Source organism: Zonotrichia leucophrys, chromosome 15 (assembly GCF_028769735.1).
Source record: "Zonotrichia leucophrys gambelii isolate GWCS_2022_RI chromosome 15, RI_Zleu_2.0, whole genome shotgun sequence".
Lineage (NCBI taxonomy): Eukaryota > Metazoa > Chordata > Aves > Passeriformes > Passerellidae > Zonotrichia > Zonotrichia leucophrys.
The window spans coordinates 1,913,024-1,929,697 of NC_088185.1; the positions used below are offsets into that span (position 1 = coordinate 1,913,024).

General features: G+C 54.0%; 1 protein-coding gene across 19 annotated transcripts in view; it reads left to right on the top strand.

Moving 5' to 3' along the window:
- Positions 1 to 7,348, top strand: part of NCOR2 (nuclear receptor corepressor 2) — a 290,104-nt gene extending 282,756 nt beyond the window's left edge. For 16 of the 19 annotated variants that reach the window (XM_064727114.1, XM_064727117.1, XM_064727110.1 and 13 more), the window contains 4 exons: positions 1,104 to 1,157; positions 3,047 to 3,274; positions 4,707 to 4,886; positions 5,005 to 7,348. In XM_064727114.1, the coding sequence (XP_064583184.1) occupies positions 1,104 to 1,157; positions 3,047 to 3,274; positions 4,707 to 4,886; positions 5,005 to 5,180 (638 nt within the window). In that variant the 3' untranslated portion in view covers positions 5,181 to 7,348. The remainder of the gene's footprint in view (positions 1 to 1,103; positions 1,158 to 3,046; positions 3,275 to 4,706; positions 4,887 to 5,004) is intronic. The other 3 variants (XM_064727123.1, XM_064727125.1, XM_064727128.1) reach the window with 1 other exon arrangement.
- Positions 7,349 to 16,674: the final 9,326 nt, after the last annotated feature.

Consider the following 16,674-nt stretch of genomic DNA (forward strand, 5'->3'; position numbering starts at 1 on the left):
GATCCTTGTGGGTCTCTTCCAACTCAGAATATTCTGTGATTTTGTGAACTACAAGTTTCAAATGTTTCCTAGAATGCTCTGTTCTGGTGCCAGCAGTGACTGTGTGTATCTGGGGGGCAGTGAGAGACTTCCAGCTCTGTCTCTGTGCTCTGAGGCTGTCAATCCCACCCACACCAGACAACCTCAGTAGGAAGGAAATAATGAGCTGAGCATGGAGGACACTTAAGAGCAATTGATATTTTAATGACTGGCCAGCGAAGCTGAATCCTTCCTCCTTGAGATGCATCTCCCCCCAACCTTACTTTAAGCCCTACATCAATATTGGTGCAGCTCTGTAAAACTAACCAGGCTGGCTCAGATTAGAAATTCAGCCCGTTCGTTCATTAACCGCTAATAGAGTAGATAGGATCATAATTTAATTTAGCCCAGCATTATCCAGTCAATACTAATTCAATTTGAATCCATCTTACAACAGCTGCATCGGATAAGAGGGACCGAGCTGTCTGGTCTCGTGGATGATGTTACCATGAGCCAACAGTATTGTTATGCCCCTTTGGGGACATGTGGCTGAACCCCCTGACCTTCCACACTTTCCCTTATCAAGGAAAAATATATAGAAATTGGATACGCCTCTTATTTGATGAGAATTTCTGTTATTCTAAGAAAAGCAATATCCAAGTCAAACAGCTCAGCTAAGAGGGAAAATATTGATTTAACATTTCTTTTCCTCCTCCTTGCCCTCTCTGCTGCCCAGACCTGCTCCATGGATAGGGGGCATTGAGCCTTTGAAAATCCCATGGGCAGGAGAGAGGGTTTGGCTCCATGGAGCTTGTAATCCCAGGGGCAGGAGGCAGGAAGGGAGGGAGGCCAGCACTGAGCACAAAGACATTGCCCTGGCTTTCAGGGCTCTGCTGTTTTGCCCTTTCCCTCCTGGTGAAGGTGCCCACTGTGGATCTCCCAAAGGCACTGGGGGAAGCTGGGCTGCTGTGCAGAGTGCTGTGACAGACATGGGAGTCTTGTCATGGCTGCCATGGCAGGTGCTCCCAGCCCATAACCTGCACATGCTGCTCTCCGTGCTGAAGAGCTTCTTTGTTTTTCTCCAGATGTGGGGCAGCCTGGGACAGAGATTTTCAACATGCCAGCGATTACTGGAGCAGGTAACTCCCCACATACCTGAACCTTGTTTCCCACAGGGCTTACAGCTATGGAGAGCAGGAGGCTCAGTAGATTTAAGCATCTCCTTTGTTTTGTTTTCCCTTAAAACCAAGTGTAACAGTTGCTGGGAGGCAGAAGCCTCGGGACACACCATAACTCCCTGCAGTTGGGCTGGAGAAAGGGCAGTGTAATTCCTTGGAAAGCCTGGCAGAGTTTGAGGTTAAAGGTGAAGCAAGGGTTGGCCATCTGATGCCATCAGAGGGTTAAACCATCTTAGCAAGGTGGACCTCACACCTGGAGAGAGCACCCTGCCCTTGGTGGGACCGTGTGGGTGGGTGGGAGGGCAGTGGGGTCTGTCACTGTGGGCTGGGCAGGATGCAGGAGCCAGTTACAAACTGGGGCAAGAGCAGCACCCTGTGCTGGGCAAAGTGGCAATGCTGAGGGCCAAAAGGGAGCTGAGGGGTGCTGGGGCAGGAGGAGGTGTCTCCTGGAGCTGGAGGAGTGCTCAGGCCCAGGACCAGCCCAGGGGGAATGACAGTGGGAAGCTGTCACGCTGTTGCCACCTGCAACATGTCCAGGTGGACTCAACAATGGAGCAAATTCCCACTGAGGAATACTAATTGCTACTTAATTGATTAGGAATTAATGCTCTCCTACAGCAGGAGTGCCTTCAGGTTGTTGGTATTAAGTAGGAGAACAGCAGGTTTCCCACAGCCAAGGGCAGGAGGTGCTGTGGGCAGGGGTTTGGTGCTGTGGGAGAGCCAGTGGTATAGGACTGCTTGCCAGGGGAAATGAGTCTGGGAGAAGAAGTGAGCTGGCATCAGCTGCTGGGGTGAGCAGGTGCAGCCAGGTAGGACCTGAGGGGTCCTGGCAGACAAGATTTGAGGGTCAGTTTAGGCTAGAGGGGACCAGCAAAGACCCTGCCTGTTCTTACAGCAAGACAAGCGTTCAGACAGTGGGAACCTGGGATCTGTTCCTTTCCAAGCAGAGGGGCAGGGATCCCAAACAAACGCCCCAGGATGGGCTCAGCTGGGGGCCTGGCAGTTCCGTGTCTGTATTTTGCCCTTGCTTGTTCCCTGTGAGTGCCACCCGGGAGTGGCGGTGGCGCGGCCGAGCCTCTGGTCCCTGTGCGGTGCTGCTCCATAACTGCATGGCTTGAGACTCACCCACACCTCGCCTCTGCATCCTGTCCCGCTGGGCCCCGGGGACCCCGGCCTGGGGAGAGAGGGGGGCAGGGGGCTTGCAGAGAGCTCCAGGAGGGACAGCAGGACGCTCCCCTCTCCCCACGTAGCCCGACCCACACCGGCAGCTCTGGGGGCTGCCTGCACCCTGTCACCACCCCACAAATCCAGGCACGTCTTTCTCATCAAGTGTTTTTGTGGGGTACTCCTTCTTCCTTCCCTGATTTCCTTTATGGGAAACCACCCTGGCCTCCAGATTCCTGGCACACTGACTTTTGTTGTGTGTGCATAGGGACCCTCCATCCACATGACTTTCCTCCCGTCCCCATGCCGAGCCTGGCTGGGTTGGGAGCACAGCCCCTGCTCCTTGGAGATGCTCCCTGCGGCTCAGTGACAAACCCTTGTCCCCTGGCCCTGGGGAACCTTCCCAAAGCCCAGATCCCAGAGTGAGTCCCATCCGTCCCACGCCAGCCCCCGCCGAGCCCCGGGGCGGGATGGAGTGGGAGGAGGAGGAGGAGGACGGGTGCATCGCAGTGCTTTAAAGAACAAGATGACAAAGTTTGTTGCTTTGCGAGAATGTGCTGACTGTTTGTTTCTTCCCTTCTCCCTTGTCTCCTTTCTCCCCCTTTCCCCGTCCCCCCCATCTTTCTTCTCATTTGGCTCCCCCCCATCTCCCGACCCCTCTCTCCTCCCTCTCCCGTATCTCCCAGGGCTAATCAGTTGTAGGAGCCAGTCGGTCCAAGAGAATTCCAGTACCAACATGGGGTTGGAGGCAATAATTAGGAAAGCCCTAATGGGTAAATATGACGAGCAGTGGGAAGAGCGCTCACCTCTCAGTGCCAATGCTTTTAACTCTCTGAATGCCAGTGCAAGCCTGCCCGCTGCTATGCCCATAACTCCTGCTGATGGACGAAACGAGGACGTGCGCTCCTTGCCAGGTCTGCAGCCCTCTCCACCTTCACTCTCTCTGTGTTATTAATTCTCAGCCCTTTTATCTCCCCATTTAGAGGGGGGATTTATTCCTCCCCTCCCCATTTTTGTTCATTTTGGTTTTCTTCTCTCCCCTCCCCGCCCCAGCTTTGAGCTTTGTGGATCTGCTGATTAATCCTGTTTGATGTTAATTTAATAGTCTCCAAAGGTGCTGTTGCTTTCTCTAAACCACTGACTTGCTCCTTTCCCTATTTGTTGGTTTTTAATATCTCCTTTTCCTATATTTTTTTTACACAATGGAGAAGTTTATGGGGGTGGAACTCCCCCACATCCAAAAAATCAAAAAGGCATAAACTTAAATAGCAAGCCCCAACTGTCTTTAAACCCTGAGTGGGATCACTGCTGCCAAAAGAGGGGAAGGTGCTGAGAAGGGATGGTGTGAAGGACACAGAGCAGGGTAGCGTTTTCCCCACTCCAGTCTCTGGGAGTGTCAGGGCAGAATCCAACCTGGGATGGGGGTATGGGATCTGGGAGTGCCTGGAGCAAGAGGGAAGATTGTAAGGGAGCTAAAAGTGATGCCTGGGGTATGATCAGAGAGGAGAGCTGGGGGTGAGCTGCCCCATAGGCCCTGGTGGGGCTTGCAGAGCCCCATGGCAGGGTCTGCTCAGCTTTGGGGAGACTTGAGCAGAGATGAGAGGGTGGCTGCACAAATCCCCACTTAAGAAAGGGAGGGAGCAGAGGGAGCAGGGATAGATGCTGGAAGCATTTGCCCCCCACACACAAGGGCCTCATGCGAGTGCCCTGTCCCATGACACCACTGCCAGGGATCACCCTCGGGAATGCAGGCACAGAGCCCCTGGCTCAGGAGTAGATCCTGGGTGCACATGTGCACCTTCCTCAGGTCAGCTCACCGCTCTCTGGGTCACCTAACACCAGGCACTCTAAAGCTTTTTGCAGAAAAGCTTTTCTGGCTCCTGCATGAAACCAGCAGCTTCTTCCAGCTGTGCCTCCCCATGCCTGGTGGATGGCAGGGTGGGATGCAGGGCCCATCCATCCCTCCCCCTTGGGAGCTGAGCTCACCTGCCCCACAGATGGCTTCAAACCTTTTAAAAACCAAACATCCCCAGGGATTCTGCTGTAAGGAGGGATGAAAGACCATCCTGGCCATGCAGACCATGAGAATGGGGAGTGTGCTCAGGGTTCTGGTTCTGGTTCTGCACCAGCCCCAAAGTGGAGCAGCCCCGGAGGGAGCAGAGCCCTCCTCCACCCGCCCCACCGCCATTCCCCGCCGTGCTGCCGTCGGCCCGGGGTGAGCTTTCCTCCTGCCACGAGCCATTTTTGCAAAGCTCCTGAAAGGGAAGCGCTGGGATCCCGCACCCCCTCCCGAGCCCCGAGCGCTGTCACGAGGAGCCGGGTGACAGCGGGTGCCTCTCTTTGCAGGAGGAGGGGGGAAGCCAAAGATCGCTGCCAGACCCAACAGCCGCAAGGCCAAGTCTCCGGCGCCGGGTCTGTCCGCGGGCGAGCGGCCGCCCTCGGTGTCCTCGGTGCACTCGGAGGGCGACTGCAACCGCAGGACTCCGCTCACCAACCGCGTCTGGGAGGACAGGCCGTCGTCCGCAGGTAGGGCAGGAGGGGACGGTGCCCAAAGCGGCCGTGCCACCCTGGCAGGGCCCTGGGGAGGCTGCAGGGACGGGGACACGGCCACGCCGGTGCTGACTCTGCTCCCTCCTCCGTGCAGGTTCGACGCCGTTCCCCTACAACCCGCTGACCATGCGGCTCCCCAGCGGGGTGGTGACGGCAGCGCCCAGCGCCCCGCTGCCACAGGGCACCCCCGGCAGCCAGCACCACGCCTGGGACGAGGAGCCCAAGCCCCTGCTCTGCTCCCAGTACGAAACCCTTTCGGACAGTGAATGAGAGGAGCCAGGGGCAGGGAGACGGCGACCAAACCCGGGGCACGGGGAGCGAGCGGGACACCCGGGGCGAGCGCCCACCACCCCGGCCCCGCCGGCTCTCACGAGCGAAGATGCAGGAGCAGAGCTGTTTCATTTTTCCCTTTTCCTTTTTTTTCTTTTTTTTTTCTTTTAATCCCTTCTCTCCCAACCAGCCAAATTGGTGGGGATGATGGTTGGTTTATTTTTTTTTTCTTTTTTTTTTTTTTTTTAATTTTGTTTGGGTTATTTTTTTTTTTCTTTCTCAACATCTGGAAATTTCTGCATCCTCTTCGGTCTGATTAAGAAAAGAAAAAAGCCTTAACGAGACAAAACCCAAGGAACCCATCTTCGATCTTGGCAGCCGTGCTGGGCGGTGACCCCGTGCTCCAGAGGGACCGTGAGCGGCCGTGTGTCCATCCAGGGCCGTGTGTCCATCCAGGGCCGTGTGTCCATCCGGGGCCGTGTGTCCGCCGGGGCCGCTGGGACGCTGTGCCGGCCCCGTCCCACGAGGGCTGCGGGATGTTCTGCGGAGCTGGCAGCGGGCAGGGGATGCTCCCCCGGACCCGGCCATGGGGATGTGCCTCAGAATTGCAAAACCTTGAGCGGGTTAAAGAGAAGATTTAAAAAAACCACAAACGAACGGTTGAGAAGTGAAAGAGGACGGAGCGCCCCGGGTCGGTTCCCTGGCTGATCCCGGGGCTGGTGCCCGGCATTCCCGTGTCACAGGACGGATCAGCCCCGCCACGACACGCCTCGAACATGGCTGGGAGAGCGGGCAGGGGAGGGAGAGAAGAGCTGTTTCTTAAGAAAAAACCCACAAGAAATCCTGGTCCCTTGGATGGAAGCAATCCCGGGTCCCTCGGAGCGGGCAGGGACGTCCCGGGCTGGCTCACGCTGCCCACCCAGGGGCTCGGTTGCTTTAAGTGCATTGTTTTCTGAATGGTGAGAAAAGGCAATTGTAAATTGTATTGGTCTACAGGGTATATTTTTGATACCTTCAGTGAATTATGTCAATATTTTACGCAAGGAAGGACTTAAACAAAACACAGTATTACATGCTGTAAAAGAGGTTCTGTTCTTACATGGAGGCTTTGATGCATTTGTCCATTGTATGGAAGGGTTTAAAAAAAAAGAAGGTAACAGTGATCCATCAAAGTTATCTGGGAGTCAGGAGAATGTATGTACTTAGTTTAAAAAAAAAAACCAAACAAAAATCTTGCCATGGTTGCAGGGCCCCCCGTTACACACACCTTTGCTGGTTGTAAACGTTGATTCTCCAGAGCCCTCCAAGCTGGCCAGGGCAGGGCAGAGTGGGCAGGAGGCCAGCGTGGCAGGGAGTTCACAGGAAACTTTAAAAAAAAAAAAAAAAAAGGAAAAAAAAGTTAAAAAAAAGTTTTTATTGTATTTTTGTGATACACACGAATGCTCTACTTTACATTATTTTTTTCATTCCATGATGTTGGCTCATATCTGCAGTTACATGGTTAAAGAACAAAAATATTAGACTTTTTTTCATTCACTTCTGCTTTCTCGCTCTGGGGGGAAAAACAAATGGCAAAAAAAGGAAAAAAAAAAATAAAATGTATTAAATGCTTTGCATTCTATACGCTAGAGGAGCCCCAGGCCGGCCCAGCCCCGCGGGCTCAGGCGCCCTCACCTTCCCCACGGATCTTTCTTTTCCCCCTGCAACGTTCCCAGGTTGATTCTGATTTCAAAGCAAGAGAATGATGGTGTTTGTTGTTTGTTTGGGGTTTGTTTTGTTTGTTTTTTTTTTTCCTGTTGGGTTTTATTTTTTGTTTTGTTTTTTTACAATGTACAGGTTTTTAAATGTTCATCAATGTTTGTGTCTTTTCTGTTGTGCTTTTATTTTTTTTTTTTTTAAGAAAAAAATCCGAGACAATGCACAAGCGATGTGGAAAGTTTTTGCGTTCCCAGGTTATTGCTGCTGGTGTCTCTGTGGCTCTGAGCTGTACAAACTCACAGAGCTGATGTCTGGGCAAAACGCTATTAAAATGTTGCAGATTCTGCTGGGAAAAAAAAGAATTATCCAAATCTGACCCATCTTCAAAGCCGCCTCCTTAGCTGATTCGGAAAAAATAGCGGAAAAAACCCCAACCACAACAAAGAATAAAGTTCCCACTTGGCACAGTAGCAATACTGTGTGCTGCTTGGTGTCTGCAGGCGTGCAGGAAACGCAGCGAGCGATGGATGGTGCAGAGCTGGCAGTGCCACCCGGCCCTGCCAGGGACCCAGCGAGGCTGAGCCTGCCCAGAGGGCGGCAGGAGGGCCCTGGAGCTGCCCGGGGCTCTCGCCAGGGTAGGTGGGGAGCACGCCAGGGTGGAGGTGCTGGGGCGGCATCCGGGTCTGGCACCCCGTGGGCACCCCGTGGGCACCCGTGCCAGCCCTGCAGCCGCTGGGTGTGGGGACATCAGGGAGGGCCAGCGAGCTGCAGAGCTGCCTTGGCTCCCCCAGCCGGGCAGGGTCGGGCTGCACTCCCTGTCACAGCCATGGGCAGCACCCCGAGCTGTGGGACGGAGGGAAGAGCCTGTGCCACCCTCCAGTGCCACCCCAGGGCTCTGTTTCTCTCCTCCTCTCACTCCCACTGTTTTCTGTGTGTGCAGGGTGAGGGCTGGGACTGGCCAGGAGCCCAAAGCACAGCAGTACCTGAGGCTGTGCCAGGAGCATGGCAGGAGAGTTCTGAGGTATTGGTGAGGGTGTTTCAGCCCTTATGGGGTTTGTGGCTCAGTGCTGATGGATGGATGGATGGATGGATGGATGGATGGATGGATGGATGGATGGATGGATGGATGGATGGGCAGATGTCACCCAGCTGCTGGGCAGGGCAGTGTGTGCAGGAGGGGACTGGGAGGACGTGAAGGTGACCCTGAGGTGCTGCAGGGCTCCAGCAGCCTCACCCCCCGCTCAGCGGGATCCTTTGCCGTTGTTCCTGAAGGGGGAACATGACAGCATTGCCAATGTTCCCAGCTCTGTGCAGGAGCTCAGGCCCTGGCTGTGCCTTGAGCCCCCATCCCACGTGCCCTAGGCTGGGGGAGCAGCCCAGGGATGCAGGAGAGCAGCTGAGGCCAGCACAGGTGGGTTTTGCTCCAGTGGGATCCTACTCGGGGATAGCCCCCCTTGCTGAGAGCTCAGCCCCACACTTGGCCACAGCACTGCTTGGTTTGGGCACTCTCTGTCTGGCTGTGCCTCCATTGCTGGGCCTCCCCATGCACCCCCTCCCCACCCAGCCCACCTGGAGCTGCCTGGGGCTGGCAGCAGCAGGGACAGGGATGGAGGGACTCTGAGGAGAGCACTGGAACAGCAGGGACAGGGACAGAGGGACTGAGGAGAGCACTGGAGCAGCAGCAGCTCCCTCTGGGGAGCTCTGAGCCCCCGTGCTGTGTTGCATTAGCAGAGCATCCTCCTGCTGCAGGTTAATTAATTTGTGTCACATCCATGGCCTGGCAGTGAGTGGGCAGGAGGCCCAGAGCAGCTTGGTGAGGATCCCCCCGGACCTGGAGGCTGCAGAGGGATGGCCCCACTTGACCTGCTCAGGACCCAGGGGAGGGTGGTTTTGGGGAAGGAGGAGCTGCTGCTCCTGTAGGTTGTGGTGTTCCCCCTCTGGCTCTCCTTCTCCCCACCAGGGCATCCCCAAGCACCCCAGAATCTCACAGCAGGGTCTGACAGCACCAGCTCGTCCTGTCCAGGAGAAACTCCCATTTAAACTATTCCAAAACCCCGAGTTTAAACTTAACTTTTACCAACTTTGTAACTTGTACAAACACAAACAAACCACTGGACAATTTGTCTCTTGAACTGCACTGGGAGGAGGAAAAGTCTGTGTGTGTACCCAGCCTGGGCACGGCTGCTGTGGAGGGACCTGTGCAGAGCCCAGCAGGTGTAAATAATGGCCCAGCTTGCTGCAAGGGGAGGGAGGTTCTGCCCAAGGGGGGTTTGTTCACTGTCACAGCGAGCGGGCTCTGCCGTGCTGGTTCCCTAATAAACGAGCAAACAAACCAACCCAGCCCAAAGCTCTTTGGCAGCAGAAAGCAGCTCCTGCTGAGGGTGTGTGGGAGCTGCTCATGGTGAGGGTGGGAGGGTGAAGGGACCCCTGTGCTGGCACTGATGGGGTGTCCGAGGTACAACGGGCTGAGGGGACCGAGGGGTGATGGCAGCAGGGGTTTGTCCATGTGTGAGGGCACAGTGAGCAGCCCTGGACCCCTGTCCCATTCACCCAGGGCTGCAGGAAATTTTGGGGGAGGCCAATGAGTGACTGCCTAGTTAAGAAGTAAAACCCAATTAAGAAGCCCTGGGATCTGTTTGTGGGTCTGAATTGCTTTACCTCCAACACCTGTCCCATGAGGTGTGATTGAATTCAGCTGGGGTGCCCAGGTGCCCTCCCACAGTGGTGCCATGGGCTGGGGAGCACTTCCCACTGCTGAGGGTGGGATTGATGGGTGGGGGTCACTGAGCTGAGTGGGATGGCTCTGCATGAGGACAGATTGATGACTGTGTGGAATTCAGTCCTTGAATGGCTGTTAGGTGGTTTGAGGGCCTTCTGCTGCCTTTCCTGGGGCTCAGAAATGGGTTTCACACAAATGATGTTTTCCTGAGCACAGCAATGAGCATTTCAGCCGGGGTGTATCCCTGCCTTCTGCCAGCACTGCTGTGTCTGCCCAAGGGATACCCAAAAGGTTTCTTTCTCCATTCTGCTGAGATTGACCCTGGATCATCTGGATTGCTGAGGCACCCTCTGAGATCCCTCCAGGTATGTACCCACATTGACCAAATCTGCCTCCTCCTGTCTCCATGTGCTTCTCCAGCAGCCAGCTGCCATGGCAATGCACCAGGCAGACACTGCTGCCTCTTAAAAATCAGCCTGGAGATCTCTTGAGACCAGAGATTTTGTTGAAAAACCTTCATTGCCACTCTGAAGGCAATTAGAGTAAGTTAATAACCAGTACAAACAGGAGCTGGGCTGTTCAACCTCTCACATCAGGGTTTAAATGCTGACAAGGGCTGACAGCCGTCTCCCTGGTCAATAATTCACACTGATGCTGAAGAAAGAGAAGGTGGGAAAACTCTCAATTCAAGGCCAACACTTAGAATTTAATGATGGAAACTTTAGGTCTACTTGCAAAGCTCTTACATAAAGAGATGAAAATGAAATGGGACAAAAGCAGATGGCTTTGAAAACCAGCAATAAAAATACGCCAGCAATCCACACTCACTTGTATTTTAAGTGGCAGACAAGAGTTTCTGAGGAGACAGGGAAGATAAAAGATGGCCCTGATACCTTTGCTCTTTGAGAACGTGCAGGAGCATTGTGACCTTCTGGTGATGAATTGGTGTTGAGTCAGGATAAGAGATTTTTTTTTTTATTTTGGAAAGAATTAAACAAGAAGATGTTTGTGGTTTTAGGGGTTTTTTTTAGCTAGGCCAGGCAGAGTGATGAGAGCAGGCAGAAAAGGGCACGAGGTGGAGGCTGCCCCTGTTGTGCACCCCAGGACCTGCACTGGGCACCAGCACCATCCCACAGGGGCCCTGTGGGTGATGGGGAGAGTGGGATGCAGCTGGGGTACCCAGCCAGGAGCAGGGCATGTTTGTTTTATAAAAGGTTCAATCTGTGCTGGCAGCACCAGCCCCGTGTCCTGCCACCATGGTGGCCCACAGCCCTCGCTCACCAGCCCAGCTTGGCCAGGGGCTGTTCCTGGGCTCTGCACAGCAGGAAGCATTTTACACTCCCCTGACACCTGCAATCCAAATAGCCATCCATCAGTTCTTGTGATTTGCCATGGCATTATATATGCTCGGTGATAATGATGCAGAGGGCTAAAGAGCTGATCTTGGCAGGAGATGAGACAGGGTAGGCTGGCAAGTGACTTGGAAGGAAAATAGAGCAGCTTTTGGTGGGATGCTGGCTCTTATCAGCCCTGGGGCCCTGGAGGGTGCTGGGCAGAGGTGCCCAGGCTGGCTGAGCTCTGCCTGCCTTCTGTGCCTTCTGGGGAGAATTGGGTCCATAGGAGACTTGGGAATGAGTGTCACTATGTGCCTGTGTGAGTAACAGCTGAATTAATTGTCAGGTTTATTTATCCTCTCATTTTTGGCCTCCTGCAATTACCAAAAAGGATTTGTCAGGACTCCAGGCAGTGGAGTGGTAATAAATCACTGGCCACAGACAGGAGTTGGAGCAGTTGTATCTGGAGTGATCTGAGGTTGGTGTTGGTGTTACTGAAGGGCAAGTGCTCAGAGGGGCTGGGAGCCTGCAGCACCAGTAAATAACCAACACACCAACCAGCCAGCCCTGCAGAAATAGCCCTGAAATGAAATCCGTGGGCACACAGTTCTGCAGCTGTGGAGAAACCCCCCAGCAGGGATGCAGGGGAGGTGCAGCTGGGCAGCCCCAGTGCATGGCACATTGCAGGCCCTGCAGGGCTGCAGGTCCCTTCCCTTGGTGGCACCAGGGTGACCAAAGCCACCCTGTGAAACTCACAGCATCTGCCTGCATGCCCTGACCTGGGAATCTGCAAAACAGAGCTGGAAGGTGAAATCCTTGTGCTGCAAGCACAGCACTTTCTGGCTCTGCCTTCCAGTACAGGAGGGTCTGGATCCCACCGAGGAGGGTCTGTGTCCATCCCAGCTGGCAGGGGAGGCTTTCCCCTTGGAAAAGGAGAGGAGGCAGAAAGGGCAGCCCAGAGTCAGCCCCAGCACGGTGAGTGCCCCAGTCACACTCTGCTCCCAGGGGCTGCTGTGTTTCCCTGTTTGGAAATCATCCCCGTCCCTCTGCAAATGCAGGGAACCTGATGGAGCCCAGGGTTTTGCAGGGGTGGTAAGCTCCATCTGGAGAGCTGTCTGCTTTGAAGTCAGATGCTGTTTTAAACTCTGCAGGGTACTTTTGCTTAGGGAAAGCAGCAGTTGTCAGTACAGACTGATCTTGGTCCAGAAATTTTTGCTGCTCCCCAACTTCTTTTCATATTTATTAGTCATTTGCAATCTCTTTGATGACTAAATGCATGTTCAGCTTGGAGGAGACTGTTGCAGTATTTGCTGAAGTAAGTCAGGGCAGAAGAGATGCTGGCCACACTGGCCATGCTAACGATGCTGCATCTAGATTAGTCATTATTAATTGCCATGGCAGCCCCAGTGCTCCTGAGCAGATGCTGAGGAAACTCGTGGAGCCAGCAGGAGCCCTGGGGAGGTTGTTGTGAGGTCTCACCTGTGGGCAGTTGTTCCATAAGCTGCAGGTCAGTATTTGTGGAAAACATTGTGCCATGGGAGAGGGGCAGTGCCAGGAGCTTCTGGGGGCTCCTCTCCTGCCTCCGATGGCACAGGAGGGGAGGGAAGGCTGCATGAAGAGGAAATAACTGAGCAGCACCGTCCAGGAGGCTGCTGCTGAAGACACTCCATCCTAATTGAACACGTTCCTCCAACTGCTCTGTGCAGCCGCCAGCAGGTGTGGCCTGATGGGCCCCAAATCCAGTGAGACAGGGATTCTGAAGAGGTTTGGACTCCACTGACTCAGGTGTTTGTTTGCAAAAGTCCAGACTTCAGCTGTGAAATCCTGATCCAGCTTTGCCCAAGGCCCAGGAGCGTTTTCTGCTGCTGTTTCATCCTGAGCCCTGTCCAGAAAGCAAAGCAGCTGCCAGAGGTCAGGCACGAGGAACCTGGTTGGTGTGTGCCTCAAGATGGGTGCCAGGTCTGGATCTGCATTCCAGTTGGACCAAAGCAGAGCTTTCCCCCATGGGGATATTAATCCTGGGCCTTGGCTTGGAGCCATCTCCAGCTTTCATGTTTTTGGAACTGGAAAAGAGCACCATTCTGTTCAAGGCAAGGACAAGTCCTCATATCCCAGTGAGAAGTTACAACTGGCTCCTGAGCACTGAAACCCATCTAACTCCACCCCACTGGAGTCATTTTTAAGCTACCAGTCTCCATGGGCTGCCAGAACATCCTGCTCCCCTTCAGGCCAGCCAGAGCCCCTGAGCTGGAGCTGCCTCCTCCATTCACTGCTGAAGGAGAAACCAAACAGCAGAGGCTGGAAACCAAATAGCAGGGGTTGCTCTTGGGTCTCTTTGAGGGGGAGGGCAGCCTGTTTATTAGGTTCAGATGTTGCTTTCTGCCCCAGGCCATGCTGGGAAGTAAAGCAGAGTGTGTTAATGTTGGCTGGAACAGGCTCCAATGAAGCAGGTTTGTTTCCTGGGGGAATGGGGGAGATGGGCCAGGTTTGACCAGGAAGTGGAATTCTGGGATGCTGTGCCCAGCATGGGCAAGGAGTCACCCCTTGCTGAGCTTCTCTTATTCTCTAAAATCTGCCAGCAGTGAGTGTGGCTTTGCCAGCCACCTCTGCAGGCTCTTGGGTACCTGCTGCCCCTGGCCAGCGGCACCCACAGGGAGAGCCGGTCCCAGTGCTGAGCTGATGGGATCCTTCTGGATCTGTTCCCTGTTGGGAGATGTGGAGGTGGAGCACTCTGTGAAGGGCAAGGCTGTTCTCCAGATGTTCTTTTTCACCATTAGGCAGTGTTTAAACACACTGTGATTTCCCTCCCCGCTTCTTTCAGAGTGCACAGAGAGGAGGGACCCTGGGAGGAGTGCAGTGAGGGGCAGGGGGAGGGCAAGGGAAACCTTCCCCAAAAGTGCAGAGCGGGGCTGCCCATGGGCAGAGCTGGGCTCCAGAGGGTCCCTGCCAAGCCTGGGGGCCTTGGGAAGAACACGTGGCTCATTACCAGAGTGCCTCAGCCAGGGCTGGGCTCGCACACCGGGCTGGTGCTGCCAGAACAAGTCCTGGGGGACTCAGAAAGGAGAGCTCAGGGCAGAGCTCTGCTCAGCAAAGCACCCTGAGCCTCAAAGGCTGCTCCTCCATCCCCTGCTCCACTCCACCTTCAGTCCACGTGGAAAACAGGCTCCCACTAGAGCTGGAAGGATGCTCAGCTCCTCTCCTGGACACTGAGGGACCTGCGTGGCTCTGGGTGCTCTCTCCTCTGGGTCAATGTGTCTCAGGGTAAAGCTGCTGCTCAGCCAGCCAAGGGCGCTCTAAGAGACACCACCATCCCAAAATGCCTCACTCACAGCTGGACTGGAAGTTAAAACCCCAGCTCTGCCTATCCAAGGCCATCCTCCTCAGCCACAACAGCCCCATAACACGATGTGCATCGTGGCCTCTGCGAGCCACGCTCGTCAGCAGATAAAATAAATATCCTGGAAGTGCAGGCGCTAAAAAAGAATCGCTGTCGGAAGCACAGCGAAACCCATCTGTGAGTGGAAGAGGTCAAAGAAGAATACAAAGGCTTTTATTTCCTGGAGGCATTTGTCAGCAAGACAAATGTGGGTTTTTTAAAATTTGCTGCCATTTCCTAGCTGGCCGCCCACGCGAGCGCCAAATGGACTTTCACTCACACAAAGCCGAGTGCTGGCTTGTGTCCTTTGTAATCCAACGCCCAGGAATCAGGAGAGGAGTCGGCTGGATCCCTGTTTGTTATCAGTAACTGGGGGCATATTTAAAGGATACGGGCAGATTTCAACACTACATCTATAACTAGTTTATTGCTGGCGTGTTTCTCTCTTGCCCGTATTATTTATGTTGAAAATGATAAATGAGGGATTGATGATTCTGGCTGGTTCATGAATAATCAGGTTATTTCACTGCAAAGCCCCAGGGGAAGGTAACGTTTCCACAATCCTCCATCAAAGAGAAAGCAGCTTGCACACGCGTGTGTCTGTTGTTCATTCCTCCACTGCTTTGTGTGGGTTTTGGTGTGGGTCTGCCACTCCCTCTGCAAGTTACCTCTGCCCAGGCACTCCCATGCTGCATCCCAGCCCAAAACGTTCCCCAGTCTACACAGTCCCTTGGCTTGACCCTTTCCCAGTCCCTTGAGCATCAGCACGGGGTGTTTGGAGCAGTTTGGTCTCCAGAGAAGGAGTGATGGGCATTTCAGTGTCCTGGGATGGGAGGATGCAGCCAGGAGCCCTGGGGAGAGGGGCATGGAGAGCCCCAACCACAGCAGATAACTTGGAAGGAGCCCTTTTGTATTTCAAGGAGCTGCAAATAGCTGCTGGTCTCAGGATTTGCTTGTGAGACAGGAAGAACCTTGGGGAGATGATCTGAATGTTTATGTATATAGAAATGTCTAATCACCAGGCTCAGAACAGGCTCAGGAAGGGAATCTGGAGGTGGTTAGCTGGAGAGGAGGATATTTTTATGCTAGAAATGTGCTGTCCGCCTGTTTGCAGGGTAGGAAGGATACGATGAGAATCAAAGGCTTGGCAGGATGAGCATTTTCATCCTCGTAGATGTGAACTCCCCATCTGCCATGGACTCCAAGGCGTGGAACTGTTTAGATCAAATATCATTATTAGAAGCAGAAAATGGAGCCCATAAAACTCCCTCCTTACACCCCAAAAAAGCAATTCCAGGACCCTTTATCCTACTTGAGAACAAGCCATTCCTGCATTAATTTCCCTGCTGTGGCTGGGCTTGCTGCCAGCAGAGGAGACTCAGTGCTTTGGCAGAAGATGCACGGCCCGGGGCAGGTCCTTGCTCCTCTGCAGTGTCACCACTCCAGGGATTTAGAAACAGAGCTGGGGCTGGGCAGTGTGGGGCCAAGCCACGCTCCTGCCAGGCTGTGGAGGATTGGCAGGGGCTGCATCTGCAGTGGGAATTGCTCCCACTGGGATGGAATGGGATGGAAACCAGAATTGGATCCACGTCCCACGGCTGGGCAGACACTGCTGGCAGTGCCAGCCTTGGAAGTCACCATCCTGCCACCCTGCCAAGCACCCAGAGGCCCCATGCAGCACCCTGGGGGCTCAGCTGCTGAGGCCAAGGTGCCCCTGGGGCACTGAACCTGACACACGGGACACCAGGAGGCTGCAGAGCTGCATCTGAAGCACCCCAGGTGGATTCAGCCATCCTGGAATGGTTTCTGGGGGAGACAGTTGTGAAGGCACAGGGCCAGCTCAGGGGACAGAGATGTATCTGCTGTGACAGTCTTCCATGCCACCCACAGAGCTGCATTAAGTGACAGTTCAGTGCCCTGTGCCAGAGGAGGCAGTTCCTATAGGTGGCCATCACTCCAGGCATGCTTCTGGTGACTCCTTCACCCTGCAAGAGATTCCTGACATTTTTGAGGACAATATAACCTCCAGCTGCTTGGCATTGCCTAGAACTTCCAAAGACACTCCTGCAGGTCCAGGCTGTGCCATTGCCATCTGCGGATGGAGAGCACAGACCCGGCCTAAGGTCTCACACGTGGTGTTTGGACTGATGGTTTGGCAGCAGGGGGACGTTTTTACTGCTCCAGGATCAGGTAAGGGTCTTTCTCTAGCAAATCTTTCCATTGTTTGTTAACTGTAAATAGCTGTGGAATGAAATTTGATGAAGGCATCTATTGTTTCCTTACAGCTCTGCTTTGTTGAGTGGAATAGGGATCCCAGCCATGTGGAGTTTTATTATTATTTAATTTGTAGCTGCCCATAATCAGCAA